This window comes from Triturus cristatus, chromosome 9, assembly GCF_964204655.1.
Source record: "Triturus cristatus chromosome 9, aTriCri1.1, whole genome shotgun sequence".
Taxonomy (NCBI): Eukaryota; Metazoa; Chordata; class Amphibia; order Caudata; family Salamandridae; genus Triturus; species Triturus cristatus.
The window spans coordinates 1,232,988,307-1,233,011,722 of NC_140592.1; the positions used below are offsets into that span (position 1 = coordinate 1,232,988,307).

A 23,416-nucleotide genomic window follows, 5' to 3' on the forward strand; every position below is an offset into this window, starting at 1 on the left:
ACAAGGGACAATATTTTTCTCCAGATTGCATTTGAGGGCCTTTCCTGGATAATTGGCAAGTTATACAGTCGTCGGTGGGTACTGTTTTAATCGGAAGAAGTGTGGGAACACAGAATAGTAGCACATTTGTGATTAGTTATTGAATTTTATACATTTTTGTCTAGTAACCTCAACTCAGTGTGACAAAATACATTTTTAAAACCACCCTCTGAAACACATGATACTATGAATAACCCCAAATACAGAGTCGTACAAATAACCTTCTTCAATTCTTTGGCACATTTTAAAAATTCATAGTTTACTTTCATACCAGATTTAACTTGTAAATTGTTACCTGGCCGGTAGACAATTAAAAATAACTATATGCTGCAGCTTGGTTCTAGGTATTGTGTGTCTTTGTCGTTACTGAAATTGCTGCGACCGGGAGAATCTAACAGACGTAATAGTATGTTAATCGGACATCGGGGCAAAAATTTACAGATGAAAACATTGTCAACTTTTTCCATTTTTTCCTACTTAATTGTATTTTTTTTTTATATTTCAATGATTGGCTTCTTTCGGAAATCCACAAGTGATCTATACAAATGTTGCCTTGCTGAATTCCGAATTCGGTCTACTTTTCAGAAATGTATTGCTCTCTGGTTTTACCCATTAGTTTCACACCTGTATCCACCACAAACTTTGAGTAGGAAGAAACCACAATTAAAGGAAATATTGATTACCACTGGTAAAGAATGTTGTTTTTTGCAACTTAGTGTGTTCCTGAAAGCTGGGAAGAGATCGACCTTAGCACAGTGATGCCATTTTTAGAGGGGGAAAAAAAGCATACTTTCCTGCACAGCACATTTTCCCATTTCAAAAACCCCCCAAAATGTTGCAACATTTTGGCTATTTTCTGGGTTTCCTCCAGAGCAATCCACAAACCCCATGTACCTGTAGAATTTAAAACATGTGGGGAAAAAGGATGCAGATTCAACCTCGTTACCTTTTGTGGAAAACAACCTTTATGAAAGCTTAAGAGCAACTGCCCCAAATGCCACAAAAAGGTTTCCGCACCGGCTGGATGAGCTTTATCGCTTAAGACAGTATATACTTGTGCAATGCTCTCATCTGTAGTTCTGCATGCAGAACCAGGAAGCTGCACAATGTAATGGACACCACCAGCACAGAAGAGATCTAATGGACCGTCGGATGCAATATCTTGATTTGCTCTTACACCCAAGCGCTGCATAATTGATTCTGTCAACTGGAAGTGCTGCTGAACCTCTAGAGAAATCAACGCTTTCAGGAGCCAATCATCCAGGTAAGGAAAAAAAGACCATCTTTTTCTTTCTGGGGTGCACAGCCACCACTTCCAAGCATTTTGGAAGGGTTCTTGGCACAGATTTGATTCTACAAGGGTGGACTTCATATTGCTAATGATTTTTGCCCACCACAAACCTCAGGAACTTGCAATGAATCTCTGTAAACAAAATGTGACAGGAACCATCCTGTTTTCACTAGTATGGTGCCCAGATCAGCTTTGCCAACGGAAGCCTTAGATGGATAGATTTGAAGCTGTTCATCTAAGTATCTCAGACCTGCCACTGTATTTAGAATTGACAGTCCAATGTACTTTTTTATGTTCGGGACTGCCTGGGAAAGGCTGGCGATCGGGAGCACAAAAATTGTAAAACCTACCTCACAACCTGGGAAATAACCTCCCAGGCTTTTGGATATATCTTTTTATGGAAGATTTCAAATGCACAGAAGATAACACAACATGATCTAGATTTAATTCCAATGCCCTTGCCCTCCCCCACCCCAATTCTGCACAGTGTCTGCATAGCAAACAAGGTATCTCTTTATATTGTCATTGCACAAGTGTTCATTCTCCCCAATGTGTTTATGTTTTGAGTGCTACGAGTGAATTTGTTCATTCAAATAATCAGTTACCAAGCTTTCAATCTCAGTGGTTCAAATTCATGATATTCAGCTTTGTAGAGATAATGTGATAGGGCGTTCATATTTTGTAAACTTCTTTTCATTAGTATTTAATAATTGGGCAGTTTCTCAAGTATTAATATACACCATAATTTACCCATCCATTGCCATATGCGCGTTTGAATTTATATTTCCAGTTTGTGGCTCTCAGTCCTCTGACTGCTCCAAGCATATAACACAAAAATGGTCACTTGCGGGTATTACAGTCAAATTGAATCATTCTATTTTTTTACTTATTCTGGTAGTGGTTCATCAAAAGATTTTTGAGAGGTCGTCTCACCCTCAATTTATCAGGGCATGCTTCATCATTTGACGACCTCTCACACCTGGATAAGGCTAATACTACTCCAGCGGACTCAACCGAGGGAAGCTAATCTAACCCTGGGAGTTCTTATAAATCTAGGATATAATGGGATGGATATTTTAATTTATAGTTCAGCAGACAGGATATCCGTCACCATTGTGACGGAATAACTCGTCCACCCATGTTGGATGTCATCTGACAGCCTCCCTCATCCCACACGTAAAACCTGTCAGCCTTCAGGAAGGAGGGGGAAAATGTGGGATACGGTGAAGAAGGGTATTAGAGAGAGGAAGGTGTGTATCTTAGTGTTTTTGGAAACACTGGCCCATATGCACAAAACTCCAATAAGTATTTTCTAAATAGCAAATCCTAAGAAATCGGTATTTAGGAAATGCAAATGGGAATGTACGAAAATTGGGATTTCTTAATAGCGATTCTCATGGAGTTGAAATCGCTGTTAGAAAATCGCAATTTAGGAAATGCAATGCTAAACCATTTGTACCTATGGCCCTAATAGGATATCACAAATTTGGAAATGCAAAATCAATTTTACCTATGTGTCTAGGGCCCCCCTCAAATATTAATAAATAGAAAGTGGTGTGTGTGTAAAGCGCTCCAATGCCCTCAGTGAGAGTGTGCGCTCTACGTCACTGCAAAAACTGCATTTTGGGTGCCTTTTTTTTATTTTTCACGGTTTTATATTGGGAACTGGGCATTTCATATATGCTCATTTCGCATTTAGGAAATGCTTTGTACATGTGGTTGGAAAAACGCAAAAAGGAAATCCCTATTTAATGATTTCCTAATTTGGTAATCACAAAGGGGCATATGTATCAAATACCGTATTTGCGATTCTCAAATAGCGACTTTTAGGAAATCGCTATTTGAGAATCGCAAACGGGATGTAACAAATAATTCACACATGTTTTGCGATTCCTTGGCATTCCTTAATTGCGATTAGCAAATTGCTAATCGCAATTAAGGAATACTTTCCCATTCATTCCTATGGGCTAGGAGGCCCATAGGAATGAATGGGAAGACATTCTCAATTTGCGGTTCGCAATTTGAGAATTGCAACATGAGAATGCAATTTCAAGGCTGCCAGGGTGTCAAAGGGACACCCTGTTGCACCCCTGAAATATGTATGTGTGCACATGTGGCACACATACATGCCCTAAGGGCATGTCTGTGCCTCACATGGCACTTTGAAAAATGCCAAAAAGTGCATTTTTCAAAGAAATCGCAAATTACCACCAACTTGAAGTTGATGATAATTTGCGATTCCTTACGGCCAAATTGCACTTTTTCTGTGCTTCATACATTGCATTTAAGGAATCGCAATTTGCAATTCCTTAAACGCAATCGCAAAATAGAGAATCACAAATTTTGCGATTCTCTAATTTGCGTTGCCCTTTTGGAATGATACATCCCAAAAGGCCTTTTCCCGATCGCCAACGGGCCGATTGTGAGAATCGGCCCTTTTGCAAACGGGAAAAGGGCTTGATACATATGCCCCAAAATGCTATTTCTACAGGGTAGAAATCGCAATATGTGAGCGTGTTCCTATCTTTTGTATGTAAGAAAAGGCAATTTTTAAATGTGTGTTACAGTTACGCATGTCTCAGTACAGTTTAGACAAAAATTACTTGAATTATAATGTTACAAAGACATGCCTTGAGAAGAAGTATCAGTCGCAGAATTGTATAAAAGCATTGCAAGAGTAAGCCTTAATGTAGTCAACATCATAGAACACAATAATAATGTTTCACAACAGAAAGGGAAGCAATATAGTTAGAAGGGAAACAAAAAGGTTAAATCGAACAGCAATTGCTCTGGCGCCAACGGTGTGTGTGTGTCAGTAGTCACGTGAGAAGTGTAAGGTGATGTGGGGGATGAGAACACTATTGGTAGCCGACAGCAGAAGAATGCTTCGCACCATCTTCCTCCCCTGCCGACAGCGCATAGGGAAAGGCTATTTAGCATTTCTTAACGGCCCAAAATCACGATTTTGTCCGTTAAGAAATGCTAAATAGCTTCGTCCATATGGGCCACTGTCCCATATGTCCAGAATTGTTTTAACTGGAATGGAGATCTATTCAGTTTGTGGCCTGTAGTGCTTCAGTGTCCATGCTGTTGTTTTTAAGTTGCAAAATCAAACTCCCACTTTTTTTTTGTGTAATACAAAAATGTTTGCCTGAGTGGCCACATAAACCATTGTTGCCACTCAGAAAGCTTTCAATGCCTTCAGAGGAGCTGCTGTGGTGGCACAGACATCTCTACTGCACAGGTGGAGAGCTCTGAATACGGTAGGCAGTAGTCTTCCAGGACAGTGGATGCTAAAACCTCCACTTTCCCCGGAGGACGGCGGGCCATCCATGAAAGAGAGGCCAAAACTTTTCAATCAATTTGATTACGTGTTTTGCTAATTATATTTCTTGAATCTGTCTCTGCTCTTTCTCTTCCCTCTATTAAGCTCCCTTGAGCCAGGCTGAGTTTGATTTGCCTGGCTCAAGGTACATTGTGTGGTGTTTTATCACAATGGGAAGAGGCTATGTTATGTTATGTTACGGTGATTTATAACACGCACGGCTACTCATGAGTGTCCCGGCGCAGGAGCCAAATAGAAAACTGTGGGGAACTGTATGACACTACAGATTTAGATAAACAATAGAGTTTTTAGTCTCTTCTTCAACAGACGAAGATCATTAATACTCCGCACAGGAAGGGAGTTCCAAGCTTCGGCCGCTTTGAAAGATAGCTTCCTCCAATTCTAACAAGACGAAAACGGGGGCTCTATGGCAGACACTGTGAGGCAGAACGCAGATGTCTTCAGGGGGCATAGAAACTAAACCGTTTCCTCAAGTAGAGAGGACCAGATCCATGTAGGGCTGAGTGAGCCAAAGTAAGAGCCTTAAATTTGATTCTTTGAGCCACTGGAAGCCAGTGCAGATCATGCAGATGTTGTTTTACGCTAGACCTGCCCGGAATGCCCATCAGAACTCTGGCCGCAGCATTTTGTACTACTTGGAGTTTCTTGACCTTGTATCTTGGAAGTCCAATATAGAGTGCGTTGGCATAGTCAAGGCGACTGAGAATCAGAGCGCAAGTGACCATCAAAACAAAAAGGAGTTTCCTACTTCGAATTATACTGGTAGACTGTTGATGGTTTCTTTGATTTGACGTACGTGGAAGTTATTTTACCATCACCTCTTGGACAAATTAAAAGATTTAAACCTAAAAATGTGTTTGGCAGAGGCTTTTTTTTACCAAATAACTGATGAATTTTCCTCCTGAAGGTAGGCTTGACAGGCTTTTTCTCCTCCTGCAAAAAATACTTGCTACATGAATTTTCACTTATTTTATTTTAATTCATCAACTTTGCTTAATTACCGAGGTTTTTAAAAAAAGAAGAAAACAAATTACAGATGTTGGCGGAATTAAAATTTTCCACTGTGTACAGCAATACTTTTGAGTCCATTTCTACAGAAAAGATCAGTTCATTGAACATGTGAACTGAAAACTGGCTAACATGCAACAACAACACTGTCAAGTTACCTCAAAGTTTGATTTTGAAACACTGGGAGGACGTACTTTTTCAGTAAGAGGACTCAGAATTTGGAATGTTCTCCCCTGCGTTCCTTCAAGTGATTCGATTTTCGTAGCCACCGTAGACACAGAAACCTGGAAAAAAAATGGAGTGTATTAAAAAAAAAGTTGAACCTTTTTACTGTTAGCGTAAGGTTTTTGCAAGAAATTGCAATTAATGTGCAGAGCTCTGACCAGCAATAAGACCGGCTCCAGTGTGAGGTGCCTGAAGCAGTGTCTTAGGGGGATACCACTCTGGGCAAATACAAGCCTCCTGATGGCTCTGGGCCTGGAAGCATGGGGTGCACTAACACCCAAAGTGATCATTCTGGCCCCAGAGACACCGGACTTGTGGGTACATCTGCAAGGGCAGCAGCTGCACCTGATCTCCACCCGTGTGCATACAGCAGCATGGGGAAAGGAAAGGAAAAAGAAAAGGCTCACCAGAGCTGTAGTAAAACAAGTACTGCTCTCCCAGTGCCCCCTCCATTCCAGTACAATGGCCGAGAGTAAAGGCTCCCTACAAATTAATCATCCCCTCCAAGCAGCCGATAAATGTATGCATATTTGGGAGCATTATTTCCACAAGACGGGAAAAACACACAGAACTGGATCCAGTATTCCCAGTCTATTTGTAATTCCCCATTCCAGGGAATCAAAGTTGTTGCCCTCAGGTATAAGAGAAAACGAGTTACTTACCTATAATTTCAGTTATCCAGTATTGGTATCTTTCATAGAGTCACATGCTTAAATCATCCCGGCCGTTGAGATTGAGATTCAAGCAAGTGAATCTATGAAAGATCCAATACTGGATAAGAAAACGAGTTATTTACCTGTAACTTCAGTTATCCAGTATTGGTATCTTTCATAGATTCACAAGCTTGAATCACCTCAACGGCGTGGATGATTCAAGCATGTGAATCTATGAAAGATCCATTGCTGGATAAGCAGCAATACCGTCTGGAATTAGATGCCAGCCCTCCAGTGTGCCCTCATACAGGGAACTCACAACATAGCCCCAGGTTGTAACAATGCACATAGGTATTTATGCAACAGAAATGTCGACATGACTCTAAAACAAGGATAGGCAATGCGAAAAGTTCTGGCTTTTTAAAGAATGCGAAGCATTAAAGGTAGACAGCATGGGAATGGATATGAATTTGTGTGGAGGCAAAGAACTGTAGATTAATATTGCTGTAGGTTAGAAGGTCAGGTGCCAGTCCTAAAAGCCCATGTAGGGTATTCACTGTCCTCCTCCCATCGATGCTGCTGCCAGAGAAAACACCATAAATCGAGGTATCTAAGACGCTTTCATAGCATTACACAGTCACGGGTCTGCCCCTGAATGTTCAACCTCAAGCAGCTGTGTGGAGGGAAAGCACTTTTTGGAGGAAGCACACAACTTCTGACCAATCAAAACTTGTACTCCTGGCTCCCAACATGTGGGAGGAGCCAAAGCCCCTCTCCTGATGATTCTTGCTCACATAACTGTCTGGCGACAGCTGGGCTGTCGAGCGAGACCATAACCAACACTGCAAGGAGCATGCCTGCAGCATAAGAAACCCGGGAACCATACCACAACCTGGCCTTTTCATGGCGCATGCTTATCTATGGAGTTTAGAAAACAACACAGCGCGGGGAACGAGGGTTAAAGGAAATCCGGAATCGTAGCCAAAGTGAATGGGAACTAATGACATATTTGGAAGGGTGTCCGTAACTTCACATCACCCTTACCTCTTCCTTTCAACCGTCATAAAGTGCCTCTAGTCTTTGGGCTCTCCCCTAAACTTGTCTTAAATGGTCACAATCACTGTTCTTTCCTCCTTCAGCCCTAGCATCCTCACCATATCTATTTTTAAGCAACTGAATAAAAAACATCATGAAAGAGAACTGGAAACAACACGAACATGACGAAAACTGGACATTACGAACACGTAAAACGTTAGAATAGTAGAGTGCAACATGTATGCTGGATCGATGGCTCAGTAGACTAATGTGTCCACTGCGGGGATGTGTGTTTGACCTCATGGACACAGGTTCAAATCCCCGTGGCTCAACTCAGCCTTTCATTCGTCCGAGGTTGATAAAATGAGTACCGTTGGGTATCAATGAACACCTGTATGTCAGCGCCAACGTCAACATATCCTCCAAGGTGAACGCTGCTCTTTACAGAAACAAGTTAAGTTATTTAAACAAATGCTCTGAGTTTAACGGGTCTTCTACAGTAGTTTATACGTGTGCCATCTTTTAATAAAAAACTGTTGTCACGGGGGTTGATATGTTGTGTTTTTTTTTTTATTCACTGGACAACAGTTTTCTACTAATTATTGTAATTTTTTTTAAAGGGTGGGAGTGTACATGGGTTTGAAATTTCTTTTTTTCGTCCTATATACTAACATACAGAGAAAGAGGTTCACACTGAATACTGCAAAATATTCTCTACTTGGAGGATAAAAGCAAGTAAAAACGTCCTTTTGATAAACAATTACACTACATGTAAACCCTGCACATTTACGCATGCCTAAAGAACTACTAAAGTGAGTGGTCCTACAAATCTGCGAGTATTTTAGCTTCCCGGGACTAGGTGTAGACGTTTGGGGAGAATTCAAAAGAAAATACGCCAAAGGTCGGTGTAAACCTACGGTCCTTTGACTTCAGCCTATCTTCCCCATGAATGAGGTTGCCTGTGAAACTCACTGCACCTAGTAGCTTATTATATTACCTTGAGAAGGTTTCGTAATTCATTTTACCTTCATTTTTGGGCCAAATGCTACGCAACAGAGGAGTGAACATTTCCCATCGTGAAAAGGGCCAATCCAATTCCGAAGCAATCTTAGACAGTTTGTAAAAAAAGTGGAAAACAGAAAGGCAGGAAGGGCAGCTGGCTGGTTAAGATTCGACAGAGAAATGGCCTTGACGGAGCGGCGAAGCGCTGCCTTCCCGAACACAAGCATTGGCATAGCCAATAGGTCTCGCCTTTGGGACCTTATAAGTATTTAGTTATGCAGCACAATCTCCTTGGTGCAACAACATCAACTGTTGCATGGCTAAACACTTAGAAGGTCCCAAAGGCGAGACCTATTGGCTATGTCAATGCTTGTTATACTTATTGTCTCCCTCTGCAAAGAAAACAGTCATCAAGGCTCTCATTACATCAAGACTAGATTATTTTATTTATTTATTTTATTTAGAAAGTTTTATAGAGCTAAACGGATATCAGAGCGCTATACAGTCAGTAAAGTTACTATACAACAAATATATGTTAACCTCTTCAGTGCCCATGACGAGATAGTCTCGTCATGGAGCACGGTCGCGCTGTGCCCATGACGAGACTATCTCGTCATGAACCCCACCCACTAATGTAACGCCCGGCACAGGAGGGGGAAAGGGCGTGGCACAGAAGGGGTTAAACATAGTGCATACACAGAGCACCTTGTGAAGGCAAAGCAATAATCAACATGAAGAAAAACAAAATGTCTAGTTGCTTAGATGGTCTATTATCACCATCTAGATAGGGCACGGATGTGATTGGAACCCAGATGTCTATAGTCCAAAGTTAAGTGAATTTGGCCAAGAGTAACGATTTTACCTCCATTTTGAAAGAAGCAGTGGAGGGGTTAAGTCTGGTTTCAGGAGGTAAGGCATTCCAGATTCTGGGAGCCATCCAGGAGAAGGATCTGTTATATGTTTTCTTCTTGTGGAACCTTTGTGGTTTCAGTAGTAGGTTATCCGCACTTCTTGAAGGTCTGATCCCGCCAGAGATCGTCAGTTTCTGTGCCAAATAAGTGGGCGCATTGTAATGCACGGCTTTGTGCGTCATACACGCAATTTTCAGATGAATTCTGGCTTCAAGGGGTAGCCAGTTCAAGGATTGAAGATGTGGGAATTTCTTTTGGATCCAGTGATGAGTCTAGCTGCAGAATTGATAGAGGCTCTTAATGGGGCAGTTGATACTTTGGGTAGGCCACAAAGAGAGATAATACCGTATTCCAGTCTTGGTATAACTAGAGCTTGTACTGCCTGTTTGAAGTCGTTGGGTGGTAGGAAAGGTTTAAGTTTCCTTAGTGTGTTTATCTGGAAGTTTGCTCCCTTTGTAGCAATGGTGATGTGTTTTTGCATATTGAGGTTATTGTCAAGAGTAATTCCGAGTGATTTTGCTGAGTCCACGATGGTAGGTTGAACTTTGAGTGCCGTAAAATGTTTAAACCACTCTTGCATTATGGGGACTTTGGAAGGTGGAGCTATAAGGAGGAATTCTGTTTTTAGGGCATTCAGTTTGAGATGGTTTTCTGCTAGCCAAGTGTTACCTCGACCTGCCGGAATATCTTCTAGAGAGATTGCAGGTGGTGCAAAACGCGGCAGCCCCCCACCTTTTGAAACTGCCTGTGAGAGCGCATACGTCCCCTCATTTACAAGATCTTCACTGGCTTGCGATTAGGAAAAGAATTGTGCTCAAGGCGCTGGTGCGGACACATGGGGCTCTTCACCAATCAGTGGCTGTGTAACTTAGAGCCAGGTTGAGCTTCCATTCTCCCACCCAAAATCAGAAATCTACCAATAAACTATCGGGAGTGATTTCCAGACTAAAGAAGACTAGATAGAACAGGAGCTGCTTGGAACAAAAGCAGGTTAGAGCTGTGGGCTGTTTCTAATCAGTCAACCTTTAAAAAACAAAGGCTTAAAACTTGGCTTTTTAGTCAGGTTTGAACTAGGGTTACTATCTTCTGATCTTTGGCTACTGTACCGGGACACTCTGCTGAGTAGCTGTGCACATTATTAAATCTAATTTCATTATCATCACACATATATACACACACGTACATATATATATATATATATACCCTCGCCAAATATATATATGCATACATACACGTACATATGCATAAACACATATATAGATATATCTATAAATGAAAATAATAATGAAAAAGCTTTGTCTAACACCAGAGCTAATACAATCATGCTGTGATTCTCATCGGAGTGCACCTTTTCTGCACTCTGCACAACGCTTTGCTGGGGTCCGTCTCGGCATGGATGAATGGGAAGAGATTCTCTGCCCCCTCCACCCGGTGCTGGTACCAAGCACTCTATTTCCGAAAGACTAGTGGATGGGAGGAGAAGGGGCGTTCGTTCCATTCGTGCAGCAGGTGCAGTGGCACTCGGGTCAAGAGGGTCCTTGTGAACCGTGATAATTGGTTTAACGAGACCAGTTTCGTTGCTTGCACCAGGCCCTATGGCACCCTTGCTAGGCTACGTGGTGGGGGGTTAAATCAATAGGACAAGCCCGACCCCAGCCATTTTATTCTCCTTCTGCATCAAGATGTGTTGAAGAAGAATGTGTCTGAAAGTGCAGAGTGTACACTGGAGTGTATACAAAGGTGTGCGCGGGTGCGAGCCAGCAGGGGCTCCTCGGCCGTATTGCGCCGCGTCCAGTCTGTGCGTGTCGCAGCATGTGGCAGTGGAATGCTGCAGCACTACAGCGTGTGTCTGGCTGCTGTAGGTTGTGATCCAGATAGTGCAGTGCCCACAGTCCCTGTATCGGATGCCGTGAGCACATGGTGTGTGCCAGTGCAATGCTTACAGGCACGCGCCGCTGGCTTCCCAGGGTGCCCCATGAGGGAACCGGAAGCCCCGGAGAGGAAGTGGGACAAGTAAAGAGACAAAAGAGGAAGGAAACGGAAGCACCCAAACAATGAAAGAATCAAACTGCCAGCAAAACACGGACCTGAAGGCCAGGCCCATGCCTAAGAAGCCGATTCAAATATCGAATGATCCACATTAGCACTAAAAAGAGATGATATCATTCTGGTAAATATAGCTACCTGCATGGAAACCTATCTCCTTGTTCTATTAACATTAGATCCAGAAGTTATTTTTTATATTTTAATTTTACATTTCTTATCGCAAACATATGGCCGCCATCTTTAGAAAGGGACTGGCATTTATTTTTTTCTGTTTGTGGAACACGTTTGCAATAAAGATAAAATAAAACAATTAACCATTTCACCTTCTCGCCAAGGTGGGGCCCATTAGCTTCGTCAATGCTGGTGCTGTAACGCACAGGAGCAGAGGTTCTATTCAAGCGACAGTCGCACGTGTCCACATGGGAGAACAGTCGCTTTACATCGTTTGGAGGGATTACATGTTGATGGTCTGGCTTGACAGTGTAGCCCAGAAAATTATGTGAGCATCACTAGAGGGGCTTTGGCTCCACCCACAAGTTGGGGCCTGAAGTACAGGTTTTGATTGGGCAGAAGTTGTGTGCTTCCACACAAACGTGCTTGCCCTCCAGACAGCTGGGATCATTTTGTGTATTTATCCACTTGCTCGAACATACAGGGACACACACAACTTTGTAATGCTGTTAAAGTGTCTTAGATAACTAGATTATGTATGCAGTTGTTCTCTGGCAGCAGCACACATGGGGGAGGGGAGCTTTAACCCAACATCGATTTTTAGGTCTGGCTTGACAGTGCAAATTACACCAGACCTTTTAACCTACAACAATATTATTCTATAGTTCTATGCTTCCAAACAAATGCATGTCCATTTCTATGCAGTATACTTTTAATTCGTCACGTTACCATGCAACATTCCTTTAAAGCCAGACCTATTGGCATTGCCAGTGCTAGTTCTGGTGTCCTGCGCTCAACCTCTCGGGTTGATTTACTCTTTTGCCGGTCTCTGCTCTGACTAGACACACTTTTTTTTTTAAATCAGTAATAATGGGATAATAATGTAGAGATGAAATTTGGCACAGCGTGACATGGTGACAGCACGGAACAAGCCACTGCAATTTCTATTTTTGAATGGATAGATCTGAATAATCTTTGAAACGTTAATATTTCTGTGACATTTACAATCAAGAAACGCAAGCCTCAAGTAATACAAATGGTTGATAAAGTTGAAGTCCACTCGTAAAAGGCTGCTTCATTTCTACTTTATTGACGTCATTTTCAGGACTGGGGAGGTTCTTAACAATATCGACTAACTGGGCCAACTGAAGGCAGCCGGGGGGCTCAGCAGTGGCACTCTGAGGACCCAGAGGTGGCACTAATGAGTGGCTCGGCCATTCAGACGACCCACCATGTGGCACGAGTTCCGTTTGCTATGTATCCACTTTATACGGAAAAACGTAGCACAAACTTGGCCCTAGAATAGATAGAGTTGCATTTTTTGAAGCAGAGAGAGATAAAGTCACTTGCCCAGAATCCGACTGTTGAGCAGACGCTGGGACTTGAAGCTCGTCCCCAGGTCTAAAGCTCAGAAGTAGCAGCCGCTCATCCACATCTGGGGTCGGATTGGAAATAGAAATAGGGCCAGGCACCCCCTACAACAAGTGGCAGTGAATGCGATCGCTATTGTACCCAAAAAAATATGCCTGCGAGTGGTGCGCGCGTGCGCCACAGCAAGCCATATGTTTTCAATTATCGCGCCCGTGTCTGGGCACGATAATTGAAACCACATGGCCTTTGGTGCGTGTAATAGACACCAATAGGCCAGGGGCGGAGCAATGCGCCCGCCTTTGGCCAATTGCGTGCTCTCTTTGGAAAAAACACGCACGCAAAGGCCAATAGCGGGGCACAAAAGGAAAAGCACACGCACAAGCGTGTGCGATTCCTGGCTCCGTTTTGGAACCCCAGACAAAAGGACTCTCGCTGCGCGAGCAGTGCTGCGCACTGCATCGCTAAGCGCGAAACCTAGACATAGAAGTACAGGGAGGAGTTTAGGGGTCGTGACATGAGCCGCTAGCGGCTCTGAACAACATGTTTACCACAGACCAACTGTAGGTGGCGCATATCAGCAAATTAAAAACAAAGCCTCACGACCTTTGACAGAACATCGTATTGAATGTCCAGGATTTACAGTCAGTGGGCTAAGCCGAGAGAGAACGAGTAAACAAGCATTGGCATAGCCAATAGGTCTCGCATTTAGGACCTTATAAGTATTTAGTTATGAAAGTGTCAACCGGTACATTTGCACCGAGTCATTCAAAAATAGGAATCATTAAAGCGGCAGTATGAGCCTGCAGTGACTTGTCAGATTCACATGTGTAAACAAGTTATGCATAAAATTGCAGTGATGTGTCCTTTCTGTGTAGGGTGGAGCTAAAAATGTGGTGTGGGAGTGAAGCCAGGGTTAGCAAATAGTGTCAGTGTTGAACACGTTAGCTAGGTAAACTCTGCTACACCCCCACCCTCACCCGCCTCTGTCTCCCGGATTGCACTCAAAGACATTTGACTCCTACTTTGACAATATGATGGCAGTTGGCTCCTAGGAAGACGCTGAACGATTGAAAGCTGAGTGCAAAATACCTGCTCGGAGCGCGAGGGCAGACCCAGCTGTCACGAGACAAGGAGCCGGTGTCATCAACAAGAGTGTGAGAGGGACTGAAGTAGCACAGACCACACACAGCACTAGGTCAGCTGCTAGGGAGGGAAGGGAGCGCGACGCACCAGCAGCAGGAGAGCTCAAGGATCGCGCGGTGACAGCCTATCTAAGCAGGAGACAGCCGCACAACGAAAAAGGGTGATGGCACCAAAAGAGACGATCTCGGGCACAGGCAGGGTGAATTTTGAGCCAGGGCAGTGCAAGACAGAGACCAAACTGGTCACAGAAGAACAGACAGTAAAAGGCAGAAATGACTGAGCCAATCTAAGTCATACAGTGCAGGCAGTCACTAACGGAAGGCTTTTGTGTTCATTAAGTCTTTTGCTGCTTTCTCCTTTTTTTAGTGCGGTAAAATACGGGAGGGCCGGCGCTTTGTTCATAGATGAACGTCATAGTAAAATGCACTTTTAAGTTCACGCAAATTTTCACTTAGTAAACAAGTTCACATCAGAACAAGCCACAGCGAGCGATCTGTTTTCAATTATCGCGCCCGGGCACGATAATTGAAAACAGATGTGGCCTGTGCGGGTAACCACAAGCAATAGGCCGTGGGCAGAGAAAAGGCGGGACATGCACCTGCCTTTGCCCAATTGCGTGCGGGACCGCCGCCCGCAAGGATGATCGTCGTCTCCTTCAAGTGCCGCTGCCAGATCCTGTGGAAGCTCGCCAAAGGTACCTCAGGGCCGGCGCGCGATATCATGTCGCCGACACTGTGGCGCTGATATAAGCGTGTTCTTTTCGATATAATGCCCGTGCAATGTGATGTCGCCGACACTGTCGTGATGAGGACTGTGCAGAATGTGGGCAAGTCTTTTGTTGTAAAGCATGCGCAATATAATGTTGCTTATGGTTGCTAGGTGGTCTGTGCACGATTTAATGTCGCCGACATACTTGCGGTAAGTGCTGCGATATATGCATAGGTTGCGGAATGGTGGCCCTTGGTCTGTCTGATCCGAGCTGCTTTGAAATTGCAAACCCCAGGACTTCATTAGCAAATTATTTCGAGTCGTGTGCTCGCACGAGCGGAAGAGATGCGCGTCCTCTGTCGCTGGCAAGGGGTGGTCGCAGCGCTCTACAAAACTGGGGTGAATAAACCCCGAAATACAAGCAAGATGTGTAGATGAGGGAAATGTAGCGCAAGTCTCGCTGCAAAAAGCAGTGCATTTAACCAAGCCGTCACCTGCCATTTTCTTTCTTGAAAGGATGAAACACATGTACCCTTTAGAATTAAACACATTGTATTGACTCTGCTACGCTTACATGATCAATCAACTAAAGGTTTGTTTCGTGTTCTGAAAGTACAGATTGCGTATGCATATGGTACACTTTTTTCAATACGTCACTCTTACCGTTTAGCAATGCCCCCCGCATATTATTCTGTGTACAAATGTTAGGTAAACCTCCGTTTTCGTTTTAAGGAGGTGATCAGTAGTGATTCACTACTTGTGTTCACAGCGAGGACGAGGCCGTCTTGTGGGTGAGCATCTATGTATATTCCAGTTTTTAAAATATAAAGCGCAATGTTGCGTTGCGCCCGCTTCTAAGCACATCCAGTTAATTTGGGGAAGATTAGGAAACTGGAGAGCTGGGAGACCATGGGTCGTCCAAGTTCACACAAGGTTGGGGTTCAGGGTTACAACTGAAACCGGCCCCCCATCCGCACAGACGAGAGTGCGCCTCACTTTGCACTTGTTGCTGATATAGCGCGGTGGGTTAACGCGCTTGCTGCTAGAGTTATCTGGAGTGTGTGCGCTGTATATGTCACACGTTTGCCTCACAGCAGAGCCTTTGCGCCTTCCGATGTCGATACATTTTGTTCAGGTACACAACCCAAACCAACCGGGTTGGCATTGGGTCAACATCCCTCCTGGTGCGAATCGAGATGCCCTTTAGTGTCCGATGACTCTCTCGCCCTGGCACAAACACACACCTTAAACTCAGCTTAGACATGGGTGTTTATTTAAAACAATGAGCCGCCACGCCGCACTTCACTCAACACATCGCTCCACACACGTACTATACTCCGTGATACCCAGGTCTGCAGTCGGAATGCTGGAGCGCTGCAAGTCCATGCAAACAGCAGAAAGGCGCAACACGAGTGCTCGTAAAATGACACAAAGGAGCACGAATCCGCCCATTGGCGGCCTCATCTGTTCTAGCGGAGCTCACTAAGCCCGTGCAAACAGCACAAAGGCTCTACACGAGTGCTTGTAAAATGACACAAAGGAGCACGAATCCGCCCATAGGCGGCCACATCTGTTCTAGAGTGCACACATGTTGGTGCAGTTTTTGTTAAAGGGCATTCATTATGTAACCGAGCACTGCCCGTGCATGCTGTATTAAAGAAAGGGGTGTTGAGATGCCGTTGGGTCCGCGGTCCCCACACTCAAGTAATATTATCAAGCCCGCGAGTGGTGCGCGTGCGCCACAGCGAGCGATCTGTTTTCAATTATCGCGCCCGTGTCCGGGCACGATAACTGAAAACAGATGTGGCCTGTGTGGGTAATCGCAAGCAATAGGCCGTGGGCAGAGCAAAGGCAGGACATGCACCCGCCTTTGCCCAATTGCGTGCTATCTTTATTTGAAAGACGCACGCAAAGCCCATGAGGAAAAACAATACCCGCACGAGCGTGTAGTGAGCTTGGGGAGCTTTCTGAAGCCCCTTACTAAACGTCGAGCAAGCAGCGCATGCGCGCTGCTCTAGGCTCGACCTAAAAAAGATATGTAGGTTACCTCTTCGTACAAAAGAAACAGCTGTAGGTGCTTGTGTTAAACCCTTTAAAAACACATTATCATGGGAAAAAGAGCAGCATGACCTTACAGCATGAATCTACCACACGTACTTTCAGGCTTATTTCATATATGCATTTGTCTCGGTATTTGTGTAACACGTTGTGCGGGGTCGGGCTGAAAGTAGAGCATGTTCAGTGCGTAGACATGTGAAACTGAAGCAGAAGTAGGCAATGGAGCGAGTCCATGATAGCACATAGAGGGTTTCTGCACACTCCCCTCAGAACAAGCCCCAGATCCCTGCCGAGGTCACAGCACAGCTCAGTTTGATGAAGACGACCCTGCCTATTCCAAGGAGGCTTGGAAAAGCCACTTCTGCCCCTTGGACACTAAAATTGAATAACATTCCAGTCAGACATTTTTTCTGCCCTTTTGTCATTCTACCCGGATTTGACAAAGGGGCGAAACCTGCTTACAAAGGAACTACGAGGAAGGTACTGAGAGAGTAGACCCCCCCCCCCGCTCTCTGGGTGTGTCTTTGCATTAGGGTTTTTAGATGAATCTTATTGTGAAACAGTCTGTTTCGTGAGCTCGTCCGCATCTCACATGCCTAGGGTCAAAGCTTCCATCAAAGAAGGGTGGTCTTGGTAGGATCAGAGGGTGGTCGGAGCGGATTCCCCACTTCATAAATCGCCGCTGCTTGAGTCTTTTTTTTCTTCCTTTTGTTTTTGAAATATACAGCCAGATTGCAATTGTCCAGATAATATATCCCTCCCCCCCCCCACCTGGCCCTACACATACATTTTGGGTATAAATGAATGCGTTCTTAGTGGCGTTCTTCATGTAAATAAACAACGACGAACAAGGAGAGTTCAAAAAGGGCAAAGTGCTAATTCAGCCCTAATTGTCCCAGGAATACCCTTTGAGCTTAGGTTTCCCCTTCATGGCCCCTAACAATTTTCAAAATTCATACGTTGTTTGCAGCATTCTACTAATAAACAAAGACTGACAAAAGGAGTACAAAGTGCCAAGTTCAAAATGCTTCTCTAACCCTAGTTCACCGGGGAGCACCTAAGATCTCCCCTTCACAGACCAACACAATTATCCATATAAATTCATACATTCTTAGCAACATACCTCAAGTAAACAAAAACTGACAAACAGGGTTCATAAGTACCAGCTGTAGAGTGCAAGAACCTTGTTCAACCTAGACTGACCCTTTGCCCATTGGGCCTAATTCCACCTTCATGCCGCTGCTTGAGTATAAAATAGGGGGCAGATTTGCTCCGGGGCGCACGGGGAGTTCCAGATACCTTGTTTACGGTATGTTTTGTAATTCGACGGGCTAGATTTATGGTTAAAAAAGAAGCAATACCTAGCTCTGCTTTGAGGCTCTCTTTCAAGACCCTCCCCCCACCCCCGCATCCGACCACTTAAAGTGCATGGTTTCCTCGTAATGTTTTGTACTGCACATATTTAATTTCTTTTTTGTAGAGCACGACTTTAACAACCCCAAAAAACAGTCCGCGTGGCGTACATAGAAGACGTAGCGTTCATAGACAGAAACAAAGCAAAAAAACGTGAGGTTAAAAGAAACAGAACATGTCACGGAAACCCATCCTCCTATGTTGAATGTCTGTGAGTTACAACCCAATCCATTCTGGGAGGCGAAGTCCTTCCTGGTTCACGTCAGCTGATCCAATGAATCAGCGCCCCCAACAGCAATGGTTTCTAAATGACAATCCCAGGAGGTGAGGGTGGCCTTGGTGACGTGGAGACGCAAGGCTGTCATTTGGCAGACTTGCATACGGTTGGAGCATATATCGGGGATTGAAATATATAGATTAGATACAAAAGCAGTTTCGGGACTACAAGAATATAAATGCTGGTACACCTGTACCCTCCGCCTCCAAGATCTCCAAACATCAGCATATGCGCTGGAGGCGGGGGTTCCACAGCAGGACTTGCAACCAGATGCCAACTCACATGGTGCCACCGTGTGACACACGATATCAGCAGCCATCACACGGTCTCCCTGCGAGGAGCCTATATCACACGGTGGCAGGGAAAACGAGCAGAAAACCACTGTAAATAGTGGTTTCATAGCTTGTTTTGCGAGGCTCTGGCTTTGAACTGCCAGGTCGCATTAAGGGGTGTGAAAACACTCCACGACATGGGCACCAGCCTCACCAAGACTTTTTTTGGGGGGGAGGAGATAGCTTGCCGGGTGGGGTTCAAAAGTGCCTTGTGGTTACTTCTGGGCACGAGGCACCGCCCCTTCAAGGCCCCATCCCCTCCTCACACTGTGAGATTGTTCTTCAAGTTGGCAGGTATGTGACAGCTACGCGTGGGAGTGGAGTGTGGGGGCGGGTGGAGGCTGAAATGCGCACAAGTCGTGCACTGTCGAGCCTCCTTCGCTGCGCACCCCCGAAGGACAGTGCTTCGGGGCACACGGCAGGAGTGCAAAGCTGAGGCTCTGGCCAGGGCCGCAGAGGCTACGCGTCTGCGCGCTGGCCTGGCCCTTGGTGATTGGGCTGGCCTGGACCTTGGTGATTGCGCTGGCCTGGCCCTTGGTGATTGGTGCTTTGTCTCCCCACCTGCCCGCCTCTTCCCACTTCCCTGTAGCCATCACTCACTCAGTGCTTAGCTTAGCTCTGTGTCTGAGACTGCTGGGAACCATCTTAGAGGGCCCGAGTTTGCGAAGCTTACTTCTGGGAGGTCAGGGTACAAAATGAACTCGCTTCCACCTCGAGCTGCATCAACTGTTCTCAAAGGAAAATTAATATCGATTCCGCAAAGAGGAGGGACGCCCTTTCAGCAGACTGGGCAACTGGGAGATTTAAATGTTGATGATATTCAGGTAAGGCCTGAAGCGGGATACAGGATAAGTAAACCATCCAAGCGACTCATGCACTAGGCCTGTCCATTAGACCCTTCCTGCTTCCCTTGGCAGCCCCTTCTGAGTACTGCGGAGGAATGAGCCCTGGTTTTGAGGAGGATCATTACTTTGGTTTTATTGACCAGTAAATTGGCAAGCGGTGCCCCTTTCTTATATGTTTCCCACACACATTCCTCCAGGGAATATCCAGAGTGATGGGATAACTCCCCTTCGGGGCCTGGCCAACCTTGGAATGTGAAGGCATGTGCAAGTGGCTGGTCTGTACCAGACTCCAGTGCCCCTCTTTCCCAGTCTCTCGCTCCTCTTAGTAGGCATCCCTCAGGTCTGTGGTGTTTCTGAGTGGCATCTATGCTTCACTGAGGCTACTCCAGGCCGGCATGGGCGAGCTGTACTCATGACCAGAGCACCAGTATTCCGAGGGGCGCACCAGGGAGCGGCCTGACTTAATGTCATGCAACAGCAGATCGTCCACTCCATCCCACTTGGTCTCAATTGGGTCCCATTAAAGACTTTGTAATCAGCCCTTAATGTACCTCAATGTAATTGTTAGCACGGCATCAACCACCTGCCCTCCTCCCATCAACTTCACATCTCCGGCAACCACATCTCAATGACCCCCGCCCTCACAACAAACACTAACCTTTCTTTCCGCCCACGGTGCTGTACTTGTCAATCCGATTTAGGGCTTGCCCTGCCGCAGTAGGTAGGTATGGGGCTGATGGACTCAATCCTGCTCAGAGGCCACCTTCAAACCATCCTGTCCACATCCCACTTGAAATACAAGATCATCCAAACTCAAGAAAGTGTGTGGTATGAGGGGGAAGTGTTTAGAAAGAATGGGCAGAAAAGACCAATCCACTGGAGAAGGGAATAAGCACCTGAAAGCACAGGCCCCTTCCGTGCCAGGGTACTGAAGCACCACATGTCAAATTTGCTCTCAGTCTTTCTTCGGTGTCCATCGGGGGGAACTGGTCCTGCTCATCAGATCATGGCTTTGAAACTTTGAACCACCGGCTCAGTTTGTTGACCTGAGCAGTTACTCAAGTGACACTCACAGCCATAACAACCTGTCCAGACCACAAAATGCAAGAAGGTTCCTTCATGACCACGCTGCATTTGTAAAAAATCAAGAGCCTTTTTATTGTTTACTGGTAAGGAAATCACTCCGACGACTAGTAAAGACTTAGTCTTAAGGGATCTATTAGTTCTTGTATTTTTAATTTACATTGATTTATAGAGTTAAGCAGTTGTCAAAATACTTTGGCGCACAGTACAGAAATGAAGTCCAGTGAGTAATGCCACAATACAAATTGTTTAAAAACACAGTTTCTAACTTCTTATGAAACACAAGCCATTGGCTCTATTAAAATCCATTAATCCTCAAGAGCATAGGTGCAAGGAATATGGGCAATGAACTCATCAACAGACTGCACCTCCTTGAGAACGAACCAGCTGCCACTAAGGTTCAGTCATAGTTGATGTCTAGAATCTTTCTCTAGCCAGATGTTTCTCGAGGAGGTGCTGGCTCCATTAGTGTTCATGCCTATGCTCGTCTTCTTTATCTTAAGATGCGGCAGTAAACCCCCTGATTCCCATCCTCCAGAGGAATCCATTCAGTGACTCCATAAGTGCTGGATTCTCATGTAGGATGTTCATATGGTAGGTCGTAGCACACCCTTACTGGTTGAGCTCTGGTGCTGATAGTCGTGAAATAAAACTGGTGATGCTACTTACATGTAGTCTTCAGTGGTGAAGAGTTGCCCTTAGGACAGAGTTGGCCTCCCATGCGCTTGCACACAGTGCCTCAGGCCTATGTGAGACTCCTGAACACATTCTGGTAGTCTTAGTGGGAGAAAACACCACATCTTTACAGTCCTATGGTTTAATCTCCACCATCCATTAACATTAAGGTGCGTGTTCCCACTGATGTTCAGTATTTTCAGTTGTACACATGTGTAACTAGGCTGGTCGGCACAAAAGGAAAACAAGGTCTACCTACTAGAGAAAATGCACGCACAACAACCGGCATGACATATTTGGTGGCACTTTTTTCATTTGGATGGATTTTAACCTCAACCAGCCATAGATAATTAGGCAGACACAATGGGCAGCCATTTTGAGTGATGGGGAAGAGTTGCATTGTGTTACATTATTAGTGCACTTAACTTTGCTTTACTGTATCTTCCGCCTGCACTATTGGTAACAACTATTACAGCAGTAATACCTCCGGAAGGTTTCTGTGCATCAACATAGTTGTTACATGACCACGGTTAATCTCTATCTACACGTATGGTGACAGGCACACCTTAAAAATTATATTAGCATGTTTACTTCATGATGGGCAACATAGCATTATTGTAAAGAGTACTTGGTAACAGCGCATAAATTACAGTGACAGGCAGCAACTCACCCATGCAGAAATAGTGCCTCATATGTCACAAATAGAAGCACCACCCCTTTTCTAACTGTCCCAGGTACTCCTCTACCTCATTGAGAATAGTGACGGGAAGCATTTGAGGAGTACTTGGGTGCAACTGAAAGCACAACTTTCATTCCTAAAAAGAAAAAAAGCCACTTTTGATATACAATTTGGGCCCGGGGAGAAGAAGCCTTTTAAAGACGCTTATTTTGGAAGCTGCCAGCGTTCGCACTGGTACCGGTGAAGATGGTGACGCTATTAACTACTGGATGAATATGCTTCTATTATTAAAACTCTTGACAAAAGATTTAATGCTAGGAATAATACTGTATCGGAACTACACAAGTTCTGGCAATCGTCACAAAGGCCTTGAGGACCTTCAGATGATTTTGTGGCTGTATTAAAGGCAGCTACATAGAATTATGAATTCAAGAAAAGATTACTTGAGACCAACTCATCGAGGGAAAAGAAGCAACAACATTAAGAAAGTTCAGGAGACCCTACTTTCTACTGAAGACCCTAACTTAGAAAATAGCACTAGCATTAGTAAGGAATATTGAGCGCTCTGAACTGTGCATGAAAAAATCAACATAAGAGCTAGGTCTAGAGAGATGAAACAAATCTCAAAACAACATACAGTAAAAGTGAAGAGAGAAAGGCCACATCAAAAATGTGACAGTCACAGCACCAAGAGTAATTGTGAGAAAAATGAAACGATATGTTTCTAGTGTGGATATATGTCACAGCTTGGCAATGCAAAGTTGTGTGTGGCTTTGAACCATACTTGTCTTAAATGTGGAAGAAAAGAGCATTTTACACATGTGTGCAAATCCTTGGTGGGTGAGAAACTTAAAGGCACTGAAATTGTAAAAACATTTTTTTTTTTTGCAGAGTTTTATATAGCGCAAACTTGACCCGAATCCAATCAGGTATCAGAGCGCTTTACATAGCACCAGGTACGTTACATGAGGACACACATTCATTTGTTGTTAGGCACGGAGAGATTAAGTGATTTTGCCTAGAATCACAGGATGTTCAGCGTCATTACCGAGACTCAAACCCAGTCCCCAGATCCGGGGTCGAGCGCCCTAGCCGTCAGGCCACC

General features: G+C 44.7%; 1 protein-coding gene across 2 annotated transcripts in view; it reads right to left on the minus strand.

Annotated features, from left to right (window-relative positions):
* Window positions 1–23,416, minus strand: part of SPRED1 (sprouty related EVH1 domain containing 1) — a 406,087-nt gene that overhangs the window by 13,811 nt on the left and 368,860 nt on the right. Inside the window, exon 5 of one of the 2 annotated variants that reach the window (XM_085627326.1) lies at window positions 5,843–5,968. In XM_085627326.1, coding sequence (XP_085483452.1) covers window positions 5,843–5,968 — 126 coding nt within the window. The remainder of the gene's footprint in view (window positions 1–5,842; window positions 5,969–23,416) is intronic. The other variant, XM_085627327.1, reaches the window with a different exon arrangement.